Source organism: Octodon degus, unplaced genomic scaffold (genome assembly GCF_000260255.1).
Source record: "Octodon degus isolate 3935 unplaced genomic scaffold, OctDeg1.0 scaffold00002, whole genome shotgun sequence".
Lineage (NCBI taxonomy): Eukaryota > Metazoa > Chordata > Mammalia > Rodentia > Octodontidae > Octodon > Octodon degus.
Genome location: NW_004524578.1, coordinates 24039906 through 24062456, shown reverse-complemented (window position 1 = coordinate 24062456; position 22551 = coordinate 24039906). Strand labels below are relative to the sequence as shown.

Genomic DNA, 22551 nt, shown 5'->3' with positions numbered 1-22551 from the left:
ATATTAATATTAATAATATTATATATAAACCAATTTGTTTAACAACCTGGTTGCAGGGATGAAACTCAGTCATTAAACAAGGAATGTCTATAATAGAGATATTTTACCCACATAATGAAATAAGAAAAACTAGAGGGAAATGAATGTATGATAAAAAGAAAAAATAATTCCTTATTTTCAAATCGTATGATAGCACACTTGAAAGAGTCCCGTGAATGAACGATAAAACTAACTGAAATAGCAATTCAGTGCCGCATCACAGTGCAGGGTTAGTACCCCAAAATTAGCAGCTTTGAGCAATACATGGAGTATAATGCTGGCAAAGCCCATTTGCAATAAGATTACGTACTTGGGATCATTTAATTAAGTGTGAAAGCACAGAGATATGTGAAGAACCCTTAAAATGCTCCTGAAAGACACAAAAGTAGAACTAAACAAATGAGAACGTGTCCCCTGCACGTCAGCATTATGAAGCAATCAGTTTTCCAGAAGCTAAGTTACGCATTGAACGCAAACCTAATTTAAAAAAAAAAAAAACAAAAGCCTAGGCTGACAAAACAGCTCAGTGGTCTAAAGCACCTGCTTAGGCAAGCTTAGGCAAGCTCAGGGATCGTGGTTTGATACCCCCAGGGCTGGCTGAGCTGGCCACGAAAAAACAGAAAAAAGAAAGAGAAAAAGAAAAAACTCTGACTCCCTTATTAAGTGCTTTGAAACCGGTGTGCATACTTAAATTTCTAACACACACACACACACACCCATCAAGCTATTTTAAGAGTTGGATAAGTTAATAACAAAGTTCAGCTGGAAAAATATACTTTCAAAAATATCCAAGAAAATATGAAAAAGAAAAGCTAACAAGGAATTTTTTTTTTTTTTTTTTTTTTTTTTTTTTTTTTGGTGGTACTGGGGATTGAATTTAGGACCCTGCGCTTGCCAGGCAGGCACTTATTCTACTGAGCTATCTCCCCGACCCAAAATATATTAACTTTTTTTTTTTTTTTTTTGCGGTACCAGGGATTGAGCTCAGAACCCTGCACTTGCCAGGCAGGTGCTTATTCTACTGAGCTATCTCTCTGGCCCACAAGGAAGTCTTAACAGGTATTACAACATACAGTAAAGCCTCTGCAACTAAAACAGTGTGGCATTAGTGCTAGAATAGACTGTTGTACAGAAGAATAGAAGAAAATTCAAAGTCACAGCCAGGAGCTGGGGAGATAACTGGACGGCCTAAGTGCCTACCTGGTAAGTGCAAGGACACAGGTTCAATCCCTGATACTGCATGCCGTGCTGGTCTTGTGCTGAGCCGGCCATTGAAACAGGGTGTGGTGGCACATACCTGTAATCCCAGCTCTGGGGAGGCTGAGACAGGAGGATCATTATGAGTCAGAGCTGTATAGCCTAACCCTGTACCAAATAGATAAAAGATTAAATAAATAAATACTTCTTTAAAAAGTCAAAGCCGGGCATATGTGGCAATTTATTATGGAATAAAGGTGGCATCTGAGAGCATAAGTTTTAAATGTCTGTGAGACCACTAAAGAGCCACTTAGCAAAAGATATAATTAGTTGCACATCTCATGCTCCACAAAAGAGTAGCTCTGCCTGCATTAGGTATCTAAATGTAAAACTGAAACTGTAAAAGTATCAGAAAGAAACAAGAGGGGGCCGGGGAGATGGTTCAGTGGGAAAGGTGCTTTCCTAGCAAGCGCAAGGGCCTGAGTTCAATCCCCGGTTCCACCGCAAAAAAAAAAAAAGAAAGAAAGAAAGAAACAAGGGTGAATATCACCTTAACCTCTATGTGAGGAAATGACTTTTGAACTATGGCCCAGAGTCCTGCAGTAATTTTAAAAACCTGATAAATGAGACTACATAAAACTTTAAAATTTTTTCAGTCACCATAAGTCAAAAGACAGAAGCGCTGGGAGAACTTATTCTTGACCCACACCACAAAGGTCCATATCCCTAATATACAGGGGACTCTGAAAAATTAGAAGATTGCCAAAATCCCAACAGAAAAATGGGGAAGAAACACAAGGAGACAGTTCAGGGAAAAGCAAGATAGAGAAGAGGCCTTCTATCATGAAATAAGGTTCCAATGCACCATAATTAGAGAAATGCAGATGAAGACAATGCTCAGATGGATCTTCTTTCCTGCTAGACTGATAAATGTTAAACATGTAATGGGACAGAACATTCTGCTGGCCAGCACTGTAGAGAAACAGACCCTTTGTGGCTTGCCGGGAGAAATACAAATTGGTGCAAGTCTTCTGGAGGGAAATTGAACAAAAACAAAGCTACACCTGTGTCTACTTTTTGAGCCAGCAGCCCCACTGCTAGGAATCCACCCTGAACATAGCACTCAGTGGTAAGGAATGCATGGGGACAGATATGGTGGATGACAATTGGTAGTCAACATGTAACACCCAGTTGAACTGAACCACGTGGTGCTGAGTGTGGGAGGCCCACCTGAGGATTGTCGCTGGCAGCATAAGAGGCAGAAATGGACAGGAAGAAGTTTAGAAGCTGTTGAGAGCTGTTGGGGAGGCTGTAGGGAGCTGTGAGTTCTTTGGTTCTCTTGGAAGAGCTTGTCCTGTTGGCCTTCCTGATGAACTCAGTTGTTTTTATTGTTGAAGGATCTCAGGACTTTGTTGTCGCTGAGAATGGCTACAGTTCACTTTGGGGAAGCTCTGGTCCTCGCTTTGAGCACTGCTTTCTGGCTGCAGAGGGGAAAATAGTACACAGCTCCTGGAGAAGCTTGTTGCCTTGGCTTTGCTGATGGGAACTCAGCCTTCCTCATCATTGGAACAGCTTGGGACCTCACTGCTGCTGAGAATGGTACCTTTTTGAGGGAGCTCTGGTTCTTACTTTGAGCATCGCTTCCTGGCTGCAATTCAGGTCCCTCAGCCTGCTAGCACAGATCCTTCACCCCACTGGCATAGACTTTCTAGCTTCGAACTCTGACCTTTGGATCTTCCCAGAGCAGATCTGCAAATCATGCCTGCATGAGACTTTCCCACGGGTGCTAGGCCTCCAGGTGGAGTCGTGGGAGGCAGTGTTATGGGCTCTAGGCCTTCAACTAGGCTCACAGAGGACAGTACCATGGGATCCAGGCTCTCAACTGGATTCTTTGGTTTTTAGCGTTTGGACAGATTTCCTGCATTCTTTGTATATGATTCTTTGGGTGACTATTGCAAAATATTCTTATAATTCACTGTCCTGTTGTTACCCCTTGCAAAACTCCAAACTACAACACCAGAGTTAGCCATGGCAGCATTACTTCTGCTTGCAGAATACAGGGTGCACTTGCATCTGTACACAGTGGGGGCTAAACACATGCCACATCTGCACATAGTAGAGCTTGTGCAGTTCTGGGAGGAACAAGGAAGTGCTCTGTCCACGAATACAGAGGAGTTCCAGGATGTACACTAAGGTGCACACAGCAAACATTGTATACTCTTCATGGACAAAAGGAGAGAATTTAGGAAAATACACATCTGTCCACATTTGTGCAAAAGAAATACAGCAAAAGTCAACCAGAAACTAAGAGATTGGTCACCTCACACCCATGACACACAGAAGACGGGAACAGGCTGGGAGAGGAGGCGTGCTATATCTGTGATTCTCAGAACTGTCCTCATCACAATAAACCCACTAAAGTGACACCTGGTCTTGTGTAGAAATATTGTTAGTATCAGTCAAAGTGGAGGAAGATTCCTGCGATGGCTCTGCTCTGTGGCAAGGAAACCAGAATGCTTGCTTCTCTGCAATAGTTCTGAACACCTGTAATGTCCGTGGGCCCTGTGCTTTGAGGACTCCTGGTGCTGGACTTTTCCTGGGCCTAGCAGATGACATTTGTGACCCAGTTCCTTCCTGTCCAGAGCACTGGGCGTGGTGCTTCCCCAGTGGTGTCTCCTTCCTTGCCCATAAACCTGATTTTCCTCCTTGGGAAAGGGCTGTGTGTCTTTCCTAGCAGTGCCAGTGCTTTCTCTCTCTCTCTCTCTCTCTCTCTCTCTCTCTCTCTCTCTCTCTCTCTCTCTCTGTCTCTCTCATCCCCCCTCTTCCCCTTTCCCCTCTCCCTCTCTCCCTCTCCCTTCCTTTCTCCTCCTCCTCCTTCTCCTTTTTCTTTCCTTTCCTTTCTTGTCCTCCTCCTCTCTTCCTCCTCCTCCTTCTTCCTCCTCCTCTTTCTTTCTTTCTTTCTTTCTTTCTTTCTTTCTTTCTTTCTTTCTTTCTTTCTTTCTTTCTTTCGCTTCTGATGTTCTATGATTCTTTGTTGACGGCGAAGTGAGATACTTAGATGATCTCGAAGCCCCATCTAGGCTTCCTCCTGAAGTTTCCTTCCTTTGTGTTTCAGCAAAATTGTGCAAATGCACAGCTGAACAATTTCCATTTTGTCTTCGTTACTTTTCTTTGTGTCAACCTCAGCTGCAGATGTAGTAATGTACCAGGAGATTGTCACAAGATGCCAGGTAGAAGGGCCAGCTTGGGCCCATATTATTTATTTATTTATTTATTTATTTATTTTTATTTATTTATTTTGTCCAGGGTCTTGCTACACAGATTGGACTCATAGTGATTCTTCAGTCTCAGCCTCCCCAGGGATGGGATTATAGGCATGTGCCACCATGCCTGCTTTTGATGCCTGGCATGGTGCTCCTGGGTTTCCAGGGCTGGCACGGCATGCAGTACTAGGGATCAAACTCAGATCCTTATGCTTGCCAGGCAGGGGCTTAGACCGCTGAGCTATCTCCCCAGCCCCCCTGGGCCCATATTATCAACAAAGAACCTGACCACAGTCATGGCCCTTTCCTCTTCCTTTGGCCTGGGGCATGCTGATGGTGCTGGCCTCTCTTCTTTCAGGAATGACAATACCTGAGGAAGACGCTGATGTGGGACAAGGCAGTAAATATTGCCTGGTGGCCATTGGGAGACTCCAGGTGAGAGAAAGCACAGTCTTTTCGTCTCTGCTGAGGCTTCCAACTGTAAGGAGCAAGAGACTGGGACTGGGCGTCCGCACAGAGCTCCAGGGCTTGGGGCTAGTGGGGTTGTGCATCTCATTTGGGGTGAGGCTGAGACCAAGTGTGGGAGGAGAAGTGGGCAAGTTGCACAGGGTACTCTGTTGACCCACTTCCACCTCACTGGTCACTGCAACGAGCCCAGTTTGCATCTGTGCCCCCTCAACCCCTTTGTATGTCCCCAGGTCCCAGGCTGAAGCCCAAGGTCATCTTTCCAACCTTTCCACCCCCTTCCTGTCCTCGCCACATCCTGTTCCCTGACCATACCCTCCTCGCCATGCTTCTACTGCCTGCCACCTCTCCTAGTCGCTGTCCCTGGGTGCCTAGGAGCCGGTTCTGCTGTCTGCTGTGTCCTGTCTTCTCCTGGAAAATTTTCTCTTTGTTCTTCTCACTCTGCAAGGACCTGCTCAAGTGACTCCCAGCCTCCTAGTCAGAGCCAGTCGGCCCCCTAGCCCAGCACCAAGTTGTGGCCACCAGGATCACCCTCCTGTGGTTTGGCTTCCTGCAGTCAGCCAAGCGTATGCTCATTCTTAGGGTCCTGGGGCAGGGAACATGTCCTTGTACCTTATGACAGTCGGATAGGCTCAGCGTGTGACAAGTGCAGGAGCCGCTGGGTCACCTGGGCCGTTCACAGTGGATGTGGACGAGGACCCTGACCTTTCCTGTCCCTGGTTTCCAGACAGATGAGCAAGTGGTTTCATTCGTGTCCACTGAACACTAGCTGCTCGGTATTGGCACAAGCTGTCTCCTTTCCAAAGGCGGAGCAGTTGCCCTGGGCTCATTGGCCATTCAGTAGAGGAAAAGGCAGGAGAAGGGAAGGCATCATCACCTCTTGATCACCAGCGGTGCCAGGCGTGCCTGCAGGATTCCCTGCTCCGTGTCTCGCCAGCTTCACCACCCTGTGAGGTTATAGGTGCCATCAGTAGAGGGCACAGAGGCTCGGAAATGCAGGGAAAGTGACCCGTTGAGCATGATGCTATTTGTACCAATCATGTGGAAGTCTGTGTGGGACAAATCAACATCCCTGGGCATCCTCCCTCTCTGCCACTTCATCTGGGCCATCCTTGGCGTTGTCGTCTCCCCCATGCCTCTGTTGGTGCCACTCAGCTGGGCTGTCCCTTTGCAGGTGACCAGCTCCCCCGTGTGCATGGACATGAATGGGATGTCAGTGCCCACTGAGTTCCTGTCCCGGCACAACTCTGATGGGATCATCACGTTCGTGGACCCGCGGTGCATCAGTGTGATCGGCTACCAGCCCCAGGTCAGGAGCCAGCCGTGCACTCGTGCTCTGCCTCAGACATGTCCATGTCCTTTGTTCAAGGTAGACACAGTGACACTGTGGAAGAAGCAGGGACACACGTATGTCCTGCCTGGACAGGTTCATTGTAAGCAGTTGCCCTGCTGAGGTTGGCTCCTCTTCCCTCCCCAGCATTATTTCTCAGCTGATTTTTCAAACCAGGGTTCAGTCTGGATCAGTCTGGTGTATGAAGTTTATTAGCAGAACAGTGTCTGCAAAGCCTTATATAGAAGCCACCTAATTTTGCTAATCCCTTCAGGAAACCTCCATAACCTGGGGCGCATTTTCAGGCCTTTGTTCTAGATTCCTTTGAAAAACACAGTGACAGAAAAAACGGAACAAACATAAGTGTCCTAGGTCAGGACTAGAGAGACAGAGTAACTCTGTACAGTGTTGACTATGCCCTGAGTCTGGAGGTGTCCATCTGGAAAAGAGGCTTGAGACACAACTTAAAAAATTAGCATGACAGAATACTGGGTGATTTTATACTAACTTTTTAAAATATAGTATGGTATATTGCGGTTTTGCAAGTTTCCACCCCAGGATCAAACTCAGGACCTTGTGCTTGCCAGGCAGGCACTTAGGCCACGGAGCTATCTCCCTGGCTGCAAGATAATTTTTATAATACATGCTAAAATACTCTGGGGAAATGTATAATGTTGTGTGCCACTTACTGTGAAGTGGTTTAGCAAGAAGTTATTAAATATGAATGTGTGTATATATATGTATACATGTGTGTATATATATATATATTCACATGTGTATGTATATATATATACATATAAGAAGAAAAAGGAAGAAATTGAAATAGTGGAAAAATATTGACAGTGTCTAAATCTAAAGGATAAACAGATGTTTACTATACTATCCTTAAAACTTTTATATAGATTTAAATTTCTTCCAAAATAAGAATCTTTCTTGTTGTTGTTTTTGAGACAGGGTTTCACTATGTAGCCCAGGCTGGCCTCCAACTTTTGGTGGGCCTCCTGAGTTCCGGAATTGCAGGCATTCACCACTGCACCTGGGCAAAAATATTTTTTAAAAAGTCCATCTTTGTTTTAAAGAACCAACTTTAGGATGTGTATATTTTAATTACTCGTGTATTTTATTTTTTGATGATGCTGGGAGTGGAACACACCCCTTGTGTGTATCTTAGAACTAGAAATAGGCCAAAGCAGAAATATTAGAATGCTTCATGTAATTCTGCAACTCTAGACTCGTGGAAACTTTGAGGTTCTTATATGCCATAAGGAGAAGCGATCGGTTTCCTGTTCCACCCTAACCTCCACTGCAAAAGCCACTAAGCTCTAGACAAAGCCATTTATCTTCTTCCCCTCCAAGGGCCACCAGGTACCCTGGAGGAGCCGATAAAGACTTCCCTCTACAGCCAGCCCAGCTCCCATGCAGACAGCAGGGCTCATGGGGGTTCCGGCTCAGCAGTCACCTCACATCCCGTAAGGCCCTTCCAGCCCGACCAGGTTCCTGGAACATGAGCTAAGCTGCCTCTGCCTTTGATGGTTTATTTACTGCACCTCGCTTTGTGATGAGGCACGCTTTTGTTTGGGGTCAAGGCTGGGTCCTTTGAATCAAGCAGGCGTGTGAAGGTTTGGAACAAGCAGGCTTCCAGAAGAATGGTGGTTTCACAGTCCGCTCATTTCCTTGGCCACAGAGAGCTATGACGGCCACACCTAAACAATTTCAGTTTTCACAGGCAGCGCATCTGTCCCCCTCTTGTTTACTTTTGATGTTTATTAAAATATGTTGACCACAATTGGCCTCACTAAGGCAAGCAGAAATAAAATTACACTCTGGAAGGTGCTGATCTAGTGCATTAGCAAAATTAGAAATTATTATGAAATGTACCAGAGGCACTGGGAGTGAATTTGAAGAGGCTGGCTCTGTAGTGCCGTCCCTTTTAAAGAAAATCCTGCTGAGACAGGTCAAAGGAGATGAGTTAAAGGACCTGGAATAAATGCTTTTGTCTATCAGTGGATGGATAAATAATCAAACATGAATTTGGACTCTGTGGCACATGTCTGTAACTCAGCTATGTGGAAGGCTGAGACAGCAGGATTAGAAGTTCAAGGAAGTCAGTGGAGTCTTGTCTCAAAAAAATAAAAGAGCTGGGACTGTACCTCAGTGAAAGAGTGCTTGCTTAGCTTGTGTGAGAGCTTGGGTTCAATCTTCAGGAGTGAGAACGAAGAAGAGAGAGGAAGGGAGGAATGAATTAATTTGGGATCATTAAAGTTTACTCTTTTGTTTAGGACCTTCTGGGAAAGGACATCTTGGAATTCTGCCACCCAGAGGATCAGAGCCACCTTCGGGAGAGCTTTCAACAGGTACAGTGAGGCCTGTGTACTGTGGTACATAATCAGCACGTGTGTGATGACCAGTGGAACATGCGTCCTACTGTGTGCTGGGAAGGCTACAAGTTCCTGCCTAAAGTGTCAGCCGTGGCCCTTCTGGGAAGCAGAGAGCATGATGGGAAGATGAAGCATGAGGAAGTCATTACTCTATGAGGAAAGACTGTCAGGAGTCCTGAGGAAAATACCGTAGAGCAGAGAACACAAAGAGGCTGCACATGGCCAGAGGCAGAAGGGGTCCCCAGGGAAGGAATGATTGGGATGATGTAAGGGTGGACACACAGGATCTGAGAGAACACTTCAGCCTGAGGGGCAGCCCCAGAGGCACAGCAGAACATGGCCTGTGGGGAGGATGATGGTGGCCAATGGCCTTGGAGTCTCACTGAAGAGCTCCAGTCTTCCTAGAGCTGTGGTTGGCCTTCCTGGAGGGCTGAGGCAGGGCAGGTATTGAGGTACCACCTGGTCAGGCTGGCTGTGGGGAAGCAAAGATGTGCCAAGTAGCCGGAAACAAAGACAAGCTGGGTACTCTTGCAGTTGCCCAGGGCAGAGGCAATGATGCCGAAGTGGGGTGGGAGCCCTGAGAATCAACACATGGGGAGGGGAGCGAGGGATCAGGGTGACCCTTAATGTCTGACACCGGGGCCACCCTGACAATGACTTCACCCAATCTGACCCAGAACCTGCTTTTTACTGAACACCTGCTGTGGACTGGGTCCGCACAGGCGGTGCTGACTGGTTGCAGGAACCTGGGAAGTACCACTGCTGGCTTCCTCTCCTGGTGAGTCAGGCCAGCGTGCCAGACAGGGCAGCTCCACCATGCACGGACAGGCCTTTTCCACCCTGATGGGAACAGGACACTTCCACTTTGGGCTGAGTTGGGCTGAGCTCCTGGCTGCCTCCCGCAACACCTTCTGTGTTTTCTTCTGCTGTGTGACCACTCTGACCTCAGGGAGTGTCTCCACCTAGCTCCCCTGTCTCCTGTACCCCACCTGTCCTGGGAAATGTCCATCTGCTCAGCCACCCTGCTCCCCACATTCAGTTCCTCTGCAGGTCCTGGGGGCCCCAAAAGATGTCCCAGACTGTGCCCTCCTCTGTCTTGTGCCCAGCCATGGGCACTGGCCACCCCTCCCATGGGACCTTGGCAGTCACCCCAAAGCTGTACCTCCTTTCAGTCCAAGCCTTTTGAAACTGTAGTTCTCTCAGTTATTTTTCTTCTTGCTGAGACAAAATACCCAGCTCCCAAAGTTAAGGAAGGAAAGGTTCATTTAGCTCTCAGTTTGTAGAGGTTTCAGTTGGTAATCTGGCTCCAGGGCAGGTGGTATCGCAAGGGGAGAAACAGCTCATGGCAGGTGGAAGGTAGCAAAGCAAGCACAAGGGACCTGAACAGCGTCTTTGTGCCCCCTTTATGCTCATATCTAGGCCACCAGGGTTAGGGCAGTGCCAAACCCATCAGTAGTCACACACCCTTAATCCCAGTGACACATACTCTAGATTCACCCACCTCTGAAGAAGCCCCACCCAGGACCCGAGTCCTATCTTCACTCTGCTGCACCTCCCTGCAGGCAGATTCGTGTCTGTGCGATTATCTCAGGTCCACTGTTGAGTGCCCAGTCTGCACACAAGAGACATCCCTTTTTTGTGCTACTGAAATTGAACCCAGACCTCTGCACTGAGCTACATCTAAACTCACCACCGTGTTTCTGAGATAGGATCTCAGCAAGTAGCTCAATTACCCAGGTGGGGCTCCAACTTGTCACCCTCCTGCCTCAGCCTCCCAGAATGCTGGTATGCAGGTTTGTACCATACCTGGGTGAAGGGTAGCTTTTAATAAAAAGGATTAGGTAACTTTCGTTTGAGAAAAATGAGAAATTAGCACAGTTAACGCTATGAGAGTGTTATTTCCATGTTGCACATTTGTGAAGGAGGTGAGGATGACTCTAGGCCTCTTACCTGGCATGCTTGGGCTTGGTTTGGGTTCACTTAGATTTTCTGAGCCCATGAAAATGGTTCTGTGACAGTGAGGGGCTTCCATCTTCCTAGCGGCCAGCCAAACCCTCTGCACATTACCTACGATGACCCTCCACTCCACACAGCACGTGTTACTCTCCTCTCCTCCCCTCTCCCAGTGGACAGAAAGACTTTAGTGTGATTGTTGCCCTGGGTCCCTCAGTGTGGTAGTAACAGTTGGCACTGGGGCCCAGGCCCACCTCCCTCCGAAGATCCCTAGCTCCTCTATACCCCAAGCATGGGCCATTCCCTCCAGTGCTCCTTCTGATGTTTAAGTCTTTGGAAACAAAAAGGAATCTAACTTCTGTTCCCGCCCTAGTAGCCAGTGTAAATCACTGGCTCTGCCAGCAGTCACTTCATTCCTTGGGCAGGAGGGAAAGCGAGGCCATAGCACCCACCAGCTGGTGCCCTGACCTTGTCCCAGGGAGCAGGAGCAGTGGCCCAGAAGTCCCAGGGATGTCCTGGAGTGTAGCCAGCCTTGGCCCTGAGCTTGTGTTCCTTGGGCTTTGGCCACTGGCACTGAGGTGGGGGACAAATGTTGATAAAGGGAAGTGGCTTATTCTTGCAAAAGCACAGAGGGAGCTGTGTCAGCTAAGATTCTGCCTTGAACTGTGGACTTGAACAAAAGCATTTAATGGTCCAGACAGGAGAGCTGTGGCGCATGATAGAATTTGTGAGGAATTTGAGTTTGGCGCATTGACAGTGCGCAGTCCCAGGGTCTGAGAAACTCATGTGTGCTCTTAGATTCCCTCTCTGGGTCTGTTTACCAGGAGGCCAAGTGGAGGAGCTGAGCACAGGGAAGCTTAGGTAGGCTCCATCCCCACCTTCTGCTTTCTGCTTAGACACCTTCCTGGGTGCCAGTGATGATGGTGATGATGATTATGGTGGTGATAGTGGTGACAGTGGTGGAAACAATGGTGACGTGGATGCTGGTGGTAGTGGTGGTGGTGATAGTGATGATGGCAGTGATGATGGTAATGATGACAGCTGATAACAAAGACAGCTGTTTCCAGGAAAAGCCAAGCTCAGTTGGGGGTTGGGCCTGACACTCGCATCGCCTATGTTATGAGTACCACATCTGACTTGAGCACAGTCTTCAGGCCTAGCCCATGTTCCCAGTGTGGTGTCACAGGTACAGTCCAGCCCTCCGTCATGCACCAGCTTTTCCGGCCTACAGAATTTGCTTCCTAGAATGTGCTTTCTAGCAGAAGCGCCTTCCTGGTGCATGTTCCTGTGACACACCCCCACCGATGACCAGGCCCTCCCTTCCGGAGCCCATTAAATTCCCTTCAGGTAGCTTCATGACATTTGGCCTTGGTGTACATGGTGGTGTTTAGCAGATGCTTTCTAGGTTACAGTCAGCTGCGCATCTATCCTATTCGTGCTAGGTAACAAGCACTTTGGGGACAGGTTGTGCCTGGATGGTAGGGACTTATAGAAAGGGTGCTGAGGTTAGTTTGGGACCCAGCATTGTGAGGCCTTGGGCAGGGCATCTGCTTTGAAGCCTCCTTTCCAGATACACAGACACAGGTATGAGGACTCTGAAGTAACGCATGTTCGGTGTTTCACCCCTGCCGGCTGTGGGCCTGATAGCTCCCGTCCGTTTTTCTGTCTCTCCAGCACTCAGACCTGGCTTTGCATACAGACAACGCCCTCCCTCTGTTTGGAGAAGGAGTTAAATATCTAGGGAGACGTGGCTCTCCAGGTGTAGACAGCAGCTCCCTGTGCCCTGTACTTGGCGCAGCCACAGAGGCATCCCCAAGCAAGTCCCCCAGTGTGGGACCTGACAGGCACATCATCTTGGCCTCTGGGCTCTCTGAAGGAAGAACTGAGGTCCTGTTAGGGAGGACAGAGCCACAGCATCCTCTGAAGTGACAGGAGAGGCTCACCCTCCTGGGGCTCTTGGTTGCCTGTCACTTGTGGTTTCCTAGCAGGGAGGCTTGTGTGCTCCCCAGGCAGTGGGGTGGGGGATGATCCCCCCACAGCATCCACATAGGCTGGCTCAGGAAGTACTCTAGGTGCTGGCTCTGTGCTGAGCCCTGGGCTTGGTGGAGCAGGCTCAGGTGACCCCATGGGCACACATTTGAGTGGAGAGAGTTAGCCACCCAGCCGTCCAGCCACCCAGCAAAGCACCAGCACAGGCAGTGTTAGGACAGGGAGAATTGGGCCTCCTGGCCCCAGGATCCAGGCCCCGCTTTTATCAGGGAGGTAGCTGTGAACTCTCAGACAGGAAGGCTAGGGAATTGCAGGCCCAGCTGGGCCCAGGCTTGGGGATCCACAGGCCTGTGTGGGGCGTCTGGGTCACCTTCTCCTGTCCTGGTGCCATGTTCACACCCAGGCCTAGACTGTCTATGGTTTTTCGCCTGTGCAGGCTGCACTCAGATGCAGCGGTCCGCATCTGCTTGCTGGTAGTGTCTGAGTCTGCACAGCGGAAGAGCAGGCTGTGTAGCCAGAGAGACAGGCTGTGGTCTAGAAGTCAGCTGTACCAGCTTTCCCACCAAAGTTGGGTGATCTTGGGCAACTTACTTAATTTCTCCGAGTCTCAGCATTGTTGTCTGTAGAGCACACCTCGCATAACCCTTGTGAGGATGTACATGGGGTAAGGCCCTTGAAAGCACGTTGGAAGCCCTACCCCAGTGCAAAGGAGGGGCAGATGCGCACGTATGAGTGAATGATGCACACCGGCCTATCACTGTACAGCCGCTCCTCCACGAGAGGACGTGGGAATTTGTTATGTCAGGTCTAAAGAGCTAAATCCCTGAGTACAGTGTAGCTGCATGCTCAGGTGAGGTGCTAACTCCAGAAGAGTCTAGCACCACCCCCAGAGCAGCACAGCAGCCGAGGCAGGAAGAAAAACACACTCTTACAGAGTTCTCAGGTTTGATAGTTGAAGTGGGGCCGGGGAGATAGCTCGGTGAGCTAAGCACCTGCCTGGCAAGTTCAAGGACCCGAGTTCAATCCCCAGTACTGCATGCTGCGCCAGCCCCCCTACTCTATGCCAGCCACAAAAAACAGACTTGGTGGCTCATGCCTATAATCCCAGCACTGGGGAGGCTGAGACAGGAGGATCACTGTGAGCCTGAGCTGCATAACGAGACCCTGTACCAAATAAACAGAAGATTAAATTAAAAAAAAGAAAGAAAGCTGAAGCGAACGTCCTGCTGGCCCAGAGCACTGCTGGCTGGTTTCTCTCACAGGGTGAGGGAGGCCCTGTTGCAGAGGGAAGTAGGTGACAGTCCTGCTGCCCGGCGTGGCTCCTGCTTCCCCATGTGCCCTCTCCTCTCTTGCTGTCTTGTCACCACTTGCTTCTACTCTACGTCCCCTGCCCTGCAGCGTGGCCTGCTGGCGCCTCTCCCTCCTCTGCTGGCCACCCTCCCTGTGACTTCCTTCCCCAAATGTTTTCTCAGGTGGTAAAGCTGAAGGGCCAAGTGCTGTCGGTCATGTATCGATTCCGCACCAAGAACCGGGAGTGGGTGCTGATCCGCACCAGCAGCTTCACCTTCCAGAACCCCTACTCCGATGAGATCGAGTACATCATCTGCACCAACACCAACGTCAAGTACGTCCCTCCCCCACCCACCTGCCCTCGGAATGTCTGCCGTGGGCCATCGTGTCTAGGGCTCCCTCTGCCAACTGCTGTAAGTCCTGGCCAAGACTGCACAGCAAGAGTAGAGGCAGGGGGTGTCTCCCTCCTGGTTCGGAAGAGCCTATGGGACTGCGTACGTGGGCCCAGAAATGCTGCTGGCCTTCCTGGTGTTTCTCCCAGCTCAGTGCCCTGCAGAGTGGGGCTCTCCAGGGTATACTTCTCTGCTCCCTGTGTCTGTGGCAGCCAGGCTGGAGGAACTGCCTTGGGCAGCTATGGGCTCATCTGGGTACTGAGTGCTCGCGAGTGGCGGACAGATCTGTGCTCTGGCTTGGCCCTGCACTTACTAGCTGTGTGACGGAGCCAGCCGTGTCCTCTCTTAGCCTTCATATCTAGCTCAGTGAAGGTGGGATGTCCCTCCTTGTGAGGTTTCCATAAGGGCAAAGGGCTAGGCTGAGAGCTGTGGTTGGCCCGGCTCACGGTGTCAGCTTGGGGCACGATAAGGGCAGCTGTGCCTTCTCTCTGCTTTCAGCTTCAGGGAAGTACACATGGCCTGGATGCGGGATGGCGCGACCTTTGGCTTGCACCTTGTGGGTGGTTTGAATGTGGCATACACTAAACAGGAGCCACGCTTTCACACATTAGAATGTGGGGCTGGTGGCTGAGGGTGTGGCTCGGCTGTGGGGGGTTCACCGGGGCACTCCTCCAAGAGAGTATGTGAGAGTTTTTTTACGTAAGCTATGAAGAACTAAATCCTTGAGTGCAGTGTAGCTGCATGCTCAGGTGAGGTGCCAACTCCAGTAGACTAGCACCAGCCCTGGAGCAGCACAGCAGCCGAGGTAGAGAGGAAAACACACCCTAACAGAGTTCTCAGTTTTGATTGCTGAAGTGAACGTCCTGCTGTCCAAGAGCATTGGTAGCTGGTTTCTCACACAGTGGTGAGAAAGGCCCTGTTTCAGAGGGGAGCAACAGTGCATAGCTATGACACCAGTAGGAAGACGTGGGCAAAAGGATGTCCCTGCCGACGTGGCTGGTGAGGCCCACTATGGGTGACAGATGTGCTGAGAACTGTCCTCATACTTCCTGCTGTGGTCAGTGGTACCACTTTCCTGCATTGCCCCGGGTTCCAAACCCAGTGTGACCCTGTTCGTGAGCCGCTGCTTCTCCCCACTTCAGACCCACAGTGCTGCCTCTTTCTGTCTGCCGCTGCCTTCTCTGAGCCCCTTGGATACAGGAGCCCTGTCTGGATTAGGGAAGCAGCTTCCTGCCCCAGGTAGCAGCAGCTCTGTGTCCTCAGCCTCGCCTAGCTCCAAGACACAAGGCACAGGACAGGAAACAGGTCCACACGAGAGCCCTCTGAGAGCAGGTGGCATGGGTTACAATCCCAGCTCCCAACTAGGCAAGACACTCCCTTCTCAGCCTCTATCACCTCCTCTTTCCAGTGGGGACAACAGAACCTGCTCCCCCAGAACCTAAGGGTTTGAAGCAGGTCCTGGGCTGGTGCTGCCTATATAGTGCTTGGATTGAGCAGGAAAAGCTCTCTGTGGACAGTAGAGGGCAGTGATGGCCACAGAGGCGAGCAGGCTGCCCTTTTTAGAATTCGTGGAGCTGAACTTCCCTCGTGGCAGACTTGAGAGGAACAGATCCTCTAAAAGCATGCGCCAGTCCTTGAGCTCAGAAAGCATCCAAAAGAAACTTCCTGGAGACCCTGAGCGGTGCCTGGTTAGCATTTGTGCGAGGCTGCTGAAAAGGCCTCTTTCTCAGCTCTGATTCTTTCATGTTCCATCCATCCGGAAAGGAGTCCAGGAAACACAGGAATCCACATTTTGTTACACCACTGGGTCTCAGGGTCTGGGGTTGACGCTGCTGGGGGTGGACACTGTTTCCCAACACCAGTCATGAGCTGACTCTGAAGTCAACAGCCTGGTGTTTTCACACTCACTGCCTGGCTGCCATGAAAGGGCCCACACTCATCTCTGTGTGTGTGTCCTGGGGCCCATCCCTCGTGTCTGTGGTTATAGGGTTTCATGAGCCCAGTACTTTTTATACAGCTCTGTGTGTGTGTGTGTGTGTGTGTGTGTGTGTGTGTGTGTGTGCTTAAAGTCCCACCAAGCTCAGAGTCACATTTGAGTTTCTCTGAGCTGGTTGGCGATCACCTTCTTTAGTGATGGTTGGTACTGGTTACCTGGTTAGTAGTACACACAAGGCCTAGAGCAGGGGTGGGTGCAAAGGAAGGGAAAGGAAAGGAAGGGAGAGATTCCTGGTCTCTTCAGCGTTTAGAGCTAGTGAAGGGCTGAGACACTCAGTCGCCAAGCCTGAGTTGTCCCAGGGCTCTAGGCTCCACCCAAAACTCTCTGCCATCCTCGTCCCGTGGCCAGATGGAAGCTTTTGCCATCTCACAGGTCTCCTCTGCGCCTAACTGGCTCCCCTTTGCTTCCTTCAGTCTCTGTGTGCCAACTCACCAGTCCCAGGGAGCAAGCTCAGAAACACATGCAGGCCATGTTGTCCCTGCCCTGACCCACCAGTCCCAAACCTTTCCCTGGCCCTGGACAGCACTGGCAGCCCCTCTGCCAGAGCCTGCATGCTCCAGCTGGGTTCTGGTTGCCTCTGATGTCCCCCTAAGGGGTTCCATGCTCCCTTTTGCAGGCTGAGTGAACCCCTCTGTCCAGGAAGCATTGGGGGTCACTGGCAGCCCCACTAGCACCAGCACCTGCTGGCAGGAAGCAGCTGGAAAGCTACCTTGCAGCCCTGGCATTCTGTCCTGCACAGCTCCCTCCTCTCTGAAATGTACGAGCTCCCTGAGGTTTGCTTTCACAGGGGGCTGAAGTGTCTGACAGGCTCCTTTCCCACCTCGGGACAGTGCCTCTTCTGCACTGCTCAGCTGCAGAGCCGGAAGTACATGGGGGGGGGGGATGGAGACGCTGATGTCTACCCCACGGGGTCACGGGAGCGATGCTGAGGACTTGCCAGCCGCACCAAGACCCCATTCTCTCCTCCCCCAAAAGGCCCTTCCCTTCCGTGCTTCAGGGGCCCAGAGAGGACCAGAACTGAGAGCAGAGAGCAGCCTCCTCCAGCACCCTGCGCCCCACGTGCACTGAGAAGCAGGTGCACTTCCTCCCCAGGTGCTCAGATGGGCGAGGGGAGCGCGTGTGCTCTGCTAACCCCTCAGCAGGCTCGGCTGGGAGCACACCACGTGGCCCTGCCTACCTGTGCTCCTGGGTCAGGGCTGGCATAGCAGGTGGGAGGAGCTCTGCTGCCTGGAATAATGCCCTGCCGGAGGCTGGGCTCTGGGGAAGGGGAAGAGTGTCTGTGGACTCCTGCTGTGGAGAGAGGCTCACTGCTTCATCCCTCAAAAGTCCAAGGTGCAGGCTTTTTTTCTCCAAGATGCTCTCCAGCTGTCCGTGGCTCTGGAAAGGAAGATATGGGAGAGCAGTCCCCATCTCAGCTGTGGGTTTTAGCCCAGGCCAGGGCGGCAGCCTGGTCTATGGCCCAGTGGGCTTGGGTGTGAGCCCGTGTATGCCATGTTCAAGCATCTGAGCAGGTCCTGGTTTGATTCCCCGAGAGCCACCCAGTGACCCTGTTGGCCACCTCACCACCTCTGACTTCCACTCTGTAGTGTTGGAGGTGGCTTGGGGGACTACAAGGATGTGCGGTGTGAGGCCATCTGAATGCCTGCCAGTTACAAGCGAGCCTTAGCTGGAGGAGTGAACTCCTTTGTTCCACATTAAATCTAACTATGTTTCTGAGTTTCACCTTACAAGGAATTCTTCATAGTGCGGTAACATGAACCCTGCATAAAATGAAGTCATACATCAAAACCTATTTAAGTTTAGCATGGTCATCTCCAGTCGAAGCAAAGGGGTCTGATGCAGTAAAAATAAGATAGAGTGGAAACCATTTGGGAGAGAGAGCTGGTGGGTGCCACCCACTGTGACCTGGGGACTGGTGCCCTAGCTCCGGGCTCTCCCTGTCTCCTCACACCTCTGTCTACTTCTGCTCCACAGGCAGCTGCAGCAGCAGCAGGCAGAGCTGGAGGTACACCAGAGAGATGGGCTGTCCTCCTATGACTTGTCTCAGGTGAGCTTCTGGAACATTCTGTCCTGCATGGAGCTATCTCTTACCTAGAACTTGTATACCCTCTCCTCCGCACTATATGGAGCACTGGGTCCCCGGGGCCTATGGACGTCACACAGGCCCTGCTGAGCCTCTGGGACTCACACTCTCAGAGACCAAGATAAGTGGGTCTGACCACTGCCCGTGCCACCCATCTTGGGTCCCGTGTCCATTTCTCCTCAGGTGCCCCTTGAAGTCACACTGTGTCTCCTCAACTTCCTGTTCTGTCTCACCTGTCCTTTTCCCTTTATTTCTCTCTCCCTTTTCTTTTCTTTTCTTTTCTTTTCTTTTCTTTTCTTTTCTTTTCTTTTCTTTTCTTTTTTTTTCTTTCTCTGTTTCTGTCCCCAGCTTCTGAAACTGGACTAACAGAGAAACTGGCACTAGTCAGCATTTAACAACTCTTTCTTGAATTATACTTTCTGTTCCCTGTTTTTCTATTCATCTTTCTCTAAGAAAAAGTAACTATTGTGACTCCTGTCTTCCTTTGACAAGGGTACACCTCAGACTGGCTGTCCCTGCACTCAGAGATAGCACAGCCCTCACTTTGTGAAAACACTCAGGCTGGACGGGCCGGCAGCCCCAGGACAGGGCACTGCCAAAGGAAAGTGGTAACTGCCTCACACACTGGTGGTGTTCTTCAAATGTGCCAACAGGTCCCAGTCCCCAACCTACCTGCTGGTGTTCATGAGGCTGGCAAGTCAGTGGAAAAGGCAGATGCGATTTTCTCCCAGGAGAGAGACCCCCGGTTTGCTGAGATGTTTGCAGGAATCAGTGCTTGTGAGTTTCTGAGTGGCTCAGGTCCTGGGGGTGGGCTTTGTGGTTGCTCTTCAGCCATCTGAAGAGCGTTGTTCTTGGGGGGAGGTTCACAAGGGGGGTTGAGAGCAACCTGGGCAGGGTGCAGGAAGAGTCCAGGGGCAGGAGGTCGCAGGCATGGGAGGTCGAATGAGTTCTCCGCAGTTCTGACCACACTTCCTACTTTCTGGTTACCTGGGGTGCTGGCAGCTCATGTTTGAAATTTAAGGGATTGGGATGCATTAGCTACTAATCCACTATGAGTATACATTTATTATTAAGCCGAAGGTGTGTCCCTATTAAAAACTCTAACTTAATCCATAACAAAAGACCACATTTTAAAATTAAAATCCAAAATAACAGAAAAACAACAGTGATCCACTCTCGTACCACCTGTATAATTATTTTTGACTTTTTAGAGTGTGTCCTTCTGTCTCTTTCTATATATGTTTTCTTTGTGTATATAAAATTGAACTTGTCTTGTTGAAAAGCTTGCTTTTTTATGTGACAGTTTATTATGAAAGTATCTCCACAACATTAAACAGTCCTAAGCATTTTGTTACCACCGTAGAGTTTCACTGTGTAGAGGACAGAACTCACCCAGCAGCTCCTCTGTGGCTGTCGTTAGGTTGTTCATCACATCAGTGTCACTGCAGAGGACTGGTGCCACCACGTGGGGCTGCCTCAGTCTCCCACCCAGAGCTCCAGAGTTTGGTAAAGTAGGAAATATACAAAGGCCTTTGTTGGTTCCAAAGTCACAAAAAAAAAAAATCCATCTGCACATGGTCCAGGCATTTCTGTGAGAAGGTTCCTTAGGCAGGGCTGCTCGTAGGAGAAAAGGAAGCACAAACGATGCTGTGGTTGGAGGGGACCCCGATTCTCCTTCTAGGATGAAGATGTGAGGTGGCCACCGGGCAGTGGGGGCTGTGGCCTGGACACACCTCTGTCCTCAAGTGTGCACCCTCGTGGGAGAGCAGAGCCTGCATCCCGTGGGGCTGGGACCGAGGCTCAGGATGCAAGAGCAGTGCCAGTGCCCCCTCGCTGAGGACAAGAAGGGCCAGCACAGTGCAGACCACTAGAAACTGGCACCAGGAAGCAGAGCCCTCAGCGTAAAGTGCGCCAGGGATGTTCACCGCCGCTGGTCCCGGACCACCCAAAGGTGCCAGCGTGTCATCTCTGCGGCAAGAAGGGACAGGAGCACACGATACATCTGTCCTCCCTGCAGTAAGCCACAGCATCTCTGAGAACCATCTGAAGTTTTAATCTGATACATGAACACGTCTTCTGACAGCAATGACAAAGCAGGAAGAAAAGGAGGAAAGGGGTAAGCAATCCAGGGAGAGCAATCAGGTGAAGGTCCTTCTTTAAGAATGAATTTTACAATAAAGAGGAGGAAGTTCAGGAAGTCCCCAGCATCGCTCCTCCGGGAAACTCCAGAAGGAACTGTCCCGTTTTGAGGACGTGTCACCCACGGGGGAGATGGGGCAAATCAGGCTGATACCGTGGTGCAGAAATCCAAGTGAGTAAATTAGAAAAAAATAAGAATTCCCCCAAGGACAACATGGGTCTTCCAACTGCAAGCGCTCCGTGCATGCCTGACTAAAAAGGTCAAGAAACTCACACCTCAATATAGTCTATTGGATTAGTCACTTTTTAAAACTTTGATTCAGATCGGGAAAACCTTGTGAACAGCCACGAAGGGAACTCTACACTTAGACTTCCTTGGGATACTAAGTGTATCCAGAGAACTAAGAAGGAAGACATAATCCCAGAGTTCTTCACCAGCCAAACTGCTTTCCTAGACAGAAAGACGTCTTCAGACATGCACTGGCTGCCTGTCCTGTCTGAAGACATCAGTTATAAGAGGTTGCACTTGTTTCTATGTGAACCCAAGGTGAACAGCACCTGGAATTGTTAGATGATGCCAAGATAAACAACAAAAGCTGCAATTTCAAATCAGTTCAACAAAGATCCAGATATTTTTTGGACTGAGGGTAGCAAACAGACAAATTTCTGGTTGGTGTGTATTATCACTGGCATTTATGGAGAAATTCAGAGCTTCATGTATGTTTATACTCAACTGTTGAGGACAGTATTTTTTAAAGAGGGAGGCAGGCAGGCAGGGAAGAAAGAGGCCTTACTTCCAAACCACTTCCAGAGAAATTGTTAGCAAATTGTAAAATTCCCAGAAGGAAAATAAAATGAGATGGCGTGAAAGTGTGGCTATCAAGCAAGATGAAGCAGGCTGAGGCCCAGGGCCTGCAGGTTGGCTGCTCCTGCGGGGGGTGTGCTCTCGGGTGCGGCAGAGCCAGCGAAGCAGAGTGGGCCGCGGAGGTGTTCTGTGAACCCCGGGGCAGAGGGAAGGAGTCTTCACAGCACCTCGTGGGTAAGCGATTGCACCATGCAGGTGGAAGGAACAGCCCAAAAGGAGGGTATAAATATCGTGAACCCTGGAACGCGGGGAAGCCAGAATCACTGCAAACACAGGAAGACGCTGATAAAGCCAAGTTGGACGAGATCATCTCTGTGTGCCTTTCTTCATCTTTCCAGAGCAGGTAGATCAAAATAATAAAGATAAAAAGACTGAATAATATAGTCAAAGATGCATATGCTCGCGCACACACACACACCACACAGATGCACGCATAGTCTTGTACCTTACTAATGACCAATGTTTTAGAGTAGTAAGAAAACCCATATTCATTATTTATCCAAACTGCCAAGAATCTTAAAACAGAAAACAAGAATAGGCTTAGTGGCCTAAGTCGACCTCCGCCTGCAGTTTCTAGCCTTGTGTGTTCTCCTCTGCTCCTGCTCCTTACCCAAAGCTGAAGGCCAGGGCCTGAGCGGCGATGCAGGTCCAGGAGCCTGGGCACCTCTGTCGCTAAGGACTTGCACTGCCTCACGGCATCATAGAACACAGCTAGGGGCCAGGAAGCGGCTCCGTGGCCCCTCTGCTCTGAGCTGTCCCAGAAGCTGTGCACATGGGGGAGCCCTGGCTCAGGCATGGCTTCCTACCCAAGGCCCCAAGCCCGAGCACCCACCTCTGCCCTGCTGCTGCAGCACCCCGAGACAGAGGCACAAATGGGCCAGAGTCTGGAGGCAGAGATCGCCCTGCAGCTGCTCCTTACACCCTGTCTCCAGTTGCGTACCGCAGGCGGGGGGTGGTAGGGATTAGAGGCGCAGGTATTCTGAGATTTGGGGACGGAGGGCAGATGTATCCCCAAGCCTACATGTTATAGTGAAGGGCTACCTCCCGGCCCGTGTCTGTCCTTGTTCCCGCACACATTCCTCACTGGGTCGTGAGCAGCTTTAGATGCTCTTGGCTGTGTTACTACACTCATTCTTAAGCATTCAACTCTGTTCACACCCTGGGTTCCTTTT

At 50.3% G+C, this 22551-nt stretch overlaps 1 protein-coding gene across 1 annotated transcript in view; it reads left to right on the top strand.

The window, feature by feature from the left end:
* Arnt2 (aryl hydrocarbon receptor nuclear translocator 2) overlaps positions 1-22551 on the top strand; it is a 179425-nt gene that overhangs the window by 128009 nt on the left and 28865 nt on the right. The window contains exons 9-14 of the mRNA XM_023710888.1: positions 4858-4934; positions 6139-6273; positions 8574-8648; positions 14087-14238; positions 18267-18339; positions 19029-19152. Of these exons, the coding sequence (XP_023566656.1) occupies positions 4858-4934; positions 6139-6273; positions 8574-8648; positions 14087-14238; positions 18267-18339; positions 19029-19152 (636 nt within the window). The remainder of the gene's footprint in view (positions 1-4857; positions 4935-6138; positions 6274-8573; positions 8649-14086; positions 14239-18266; positions 18340-19028; positions 19153-22551) is intronic.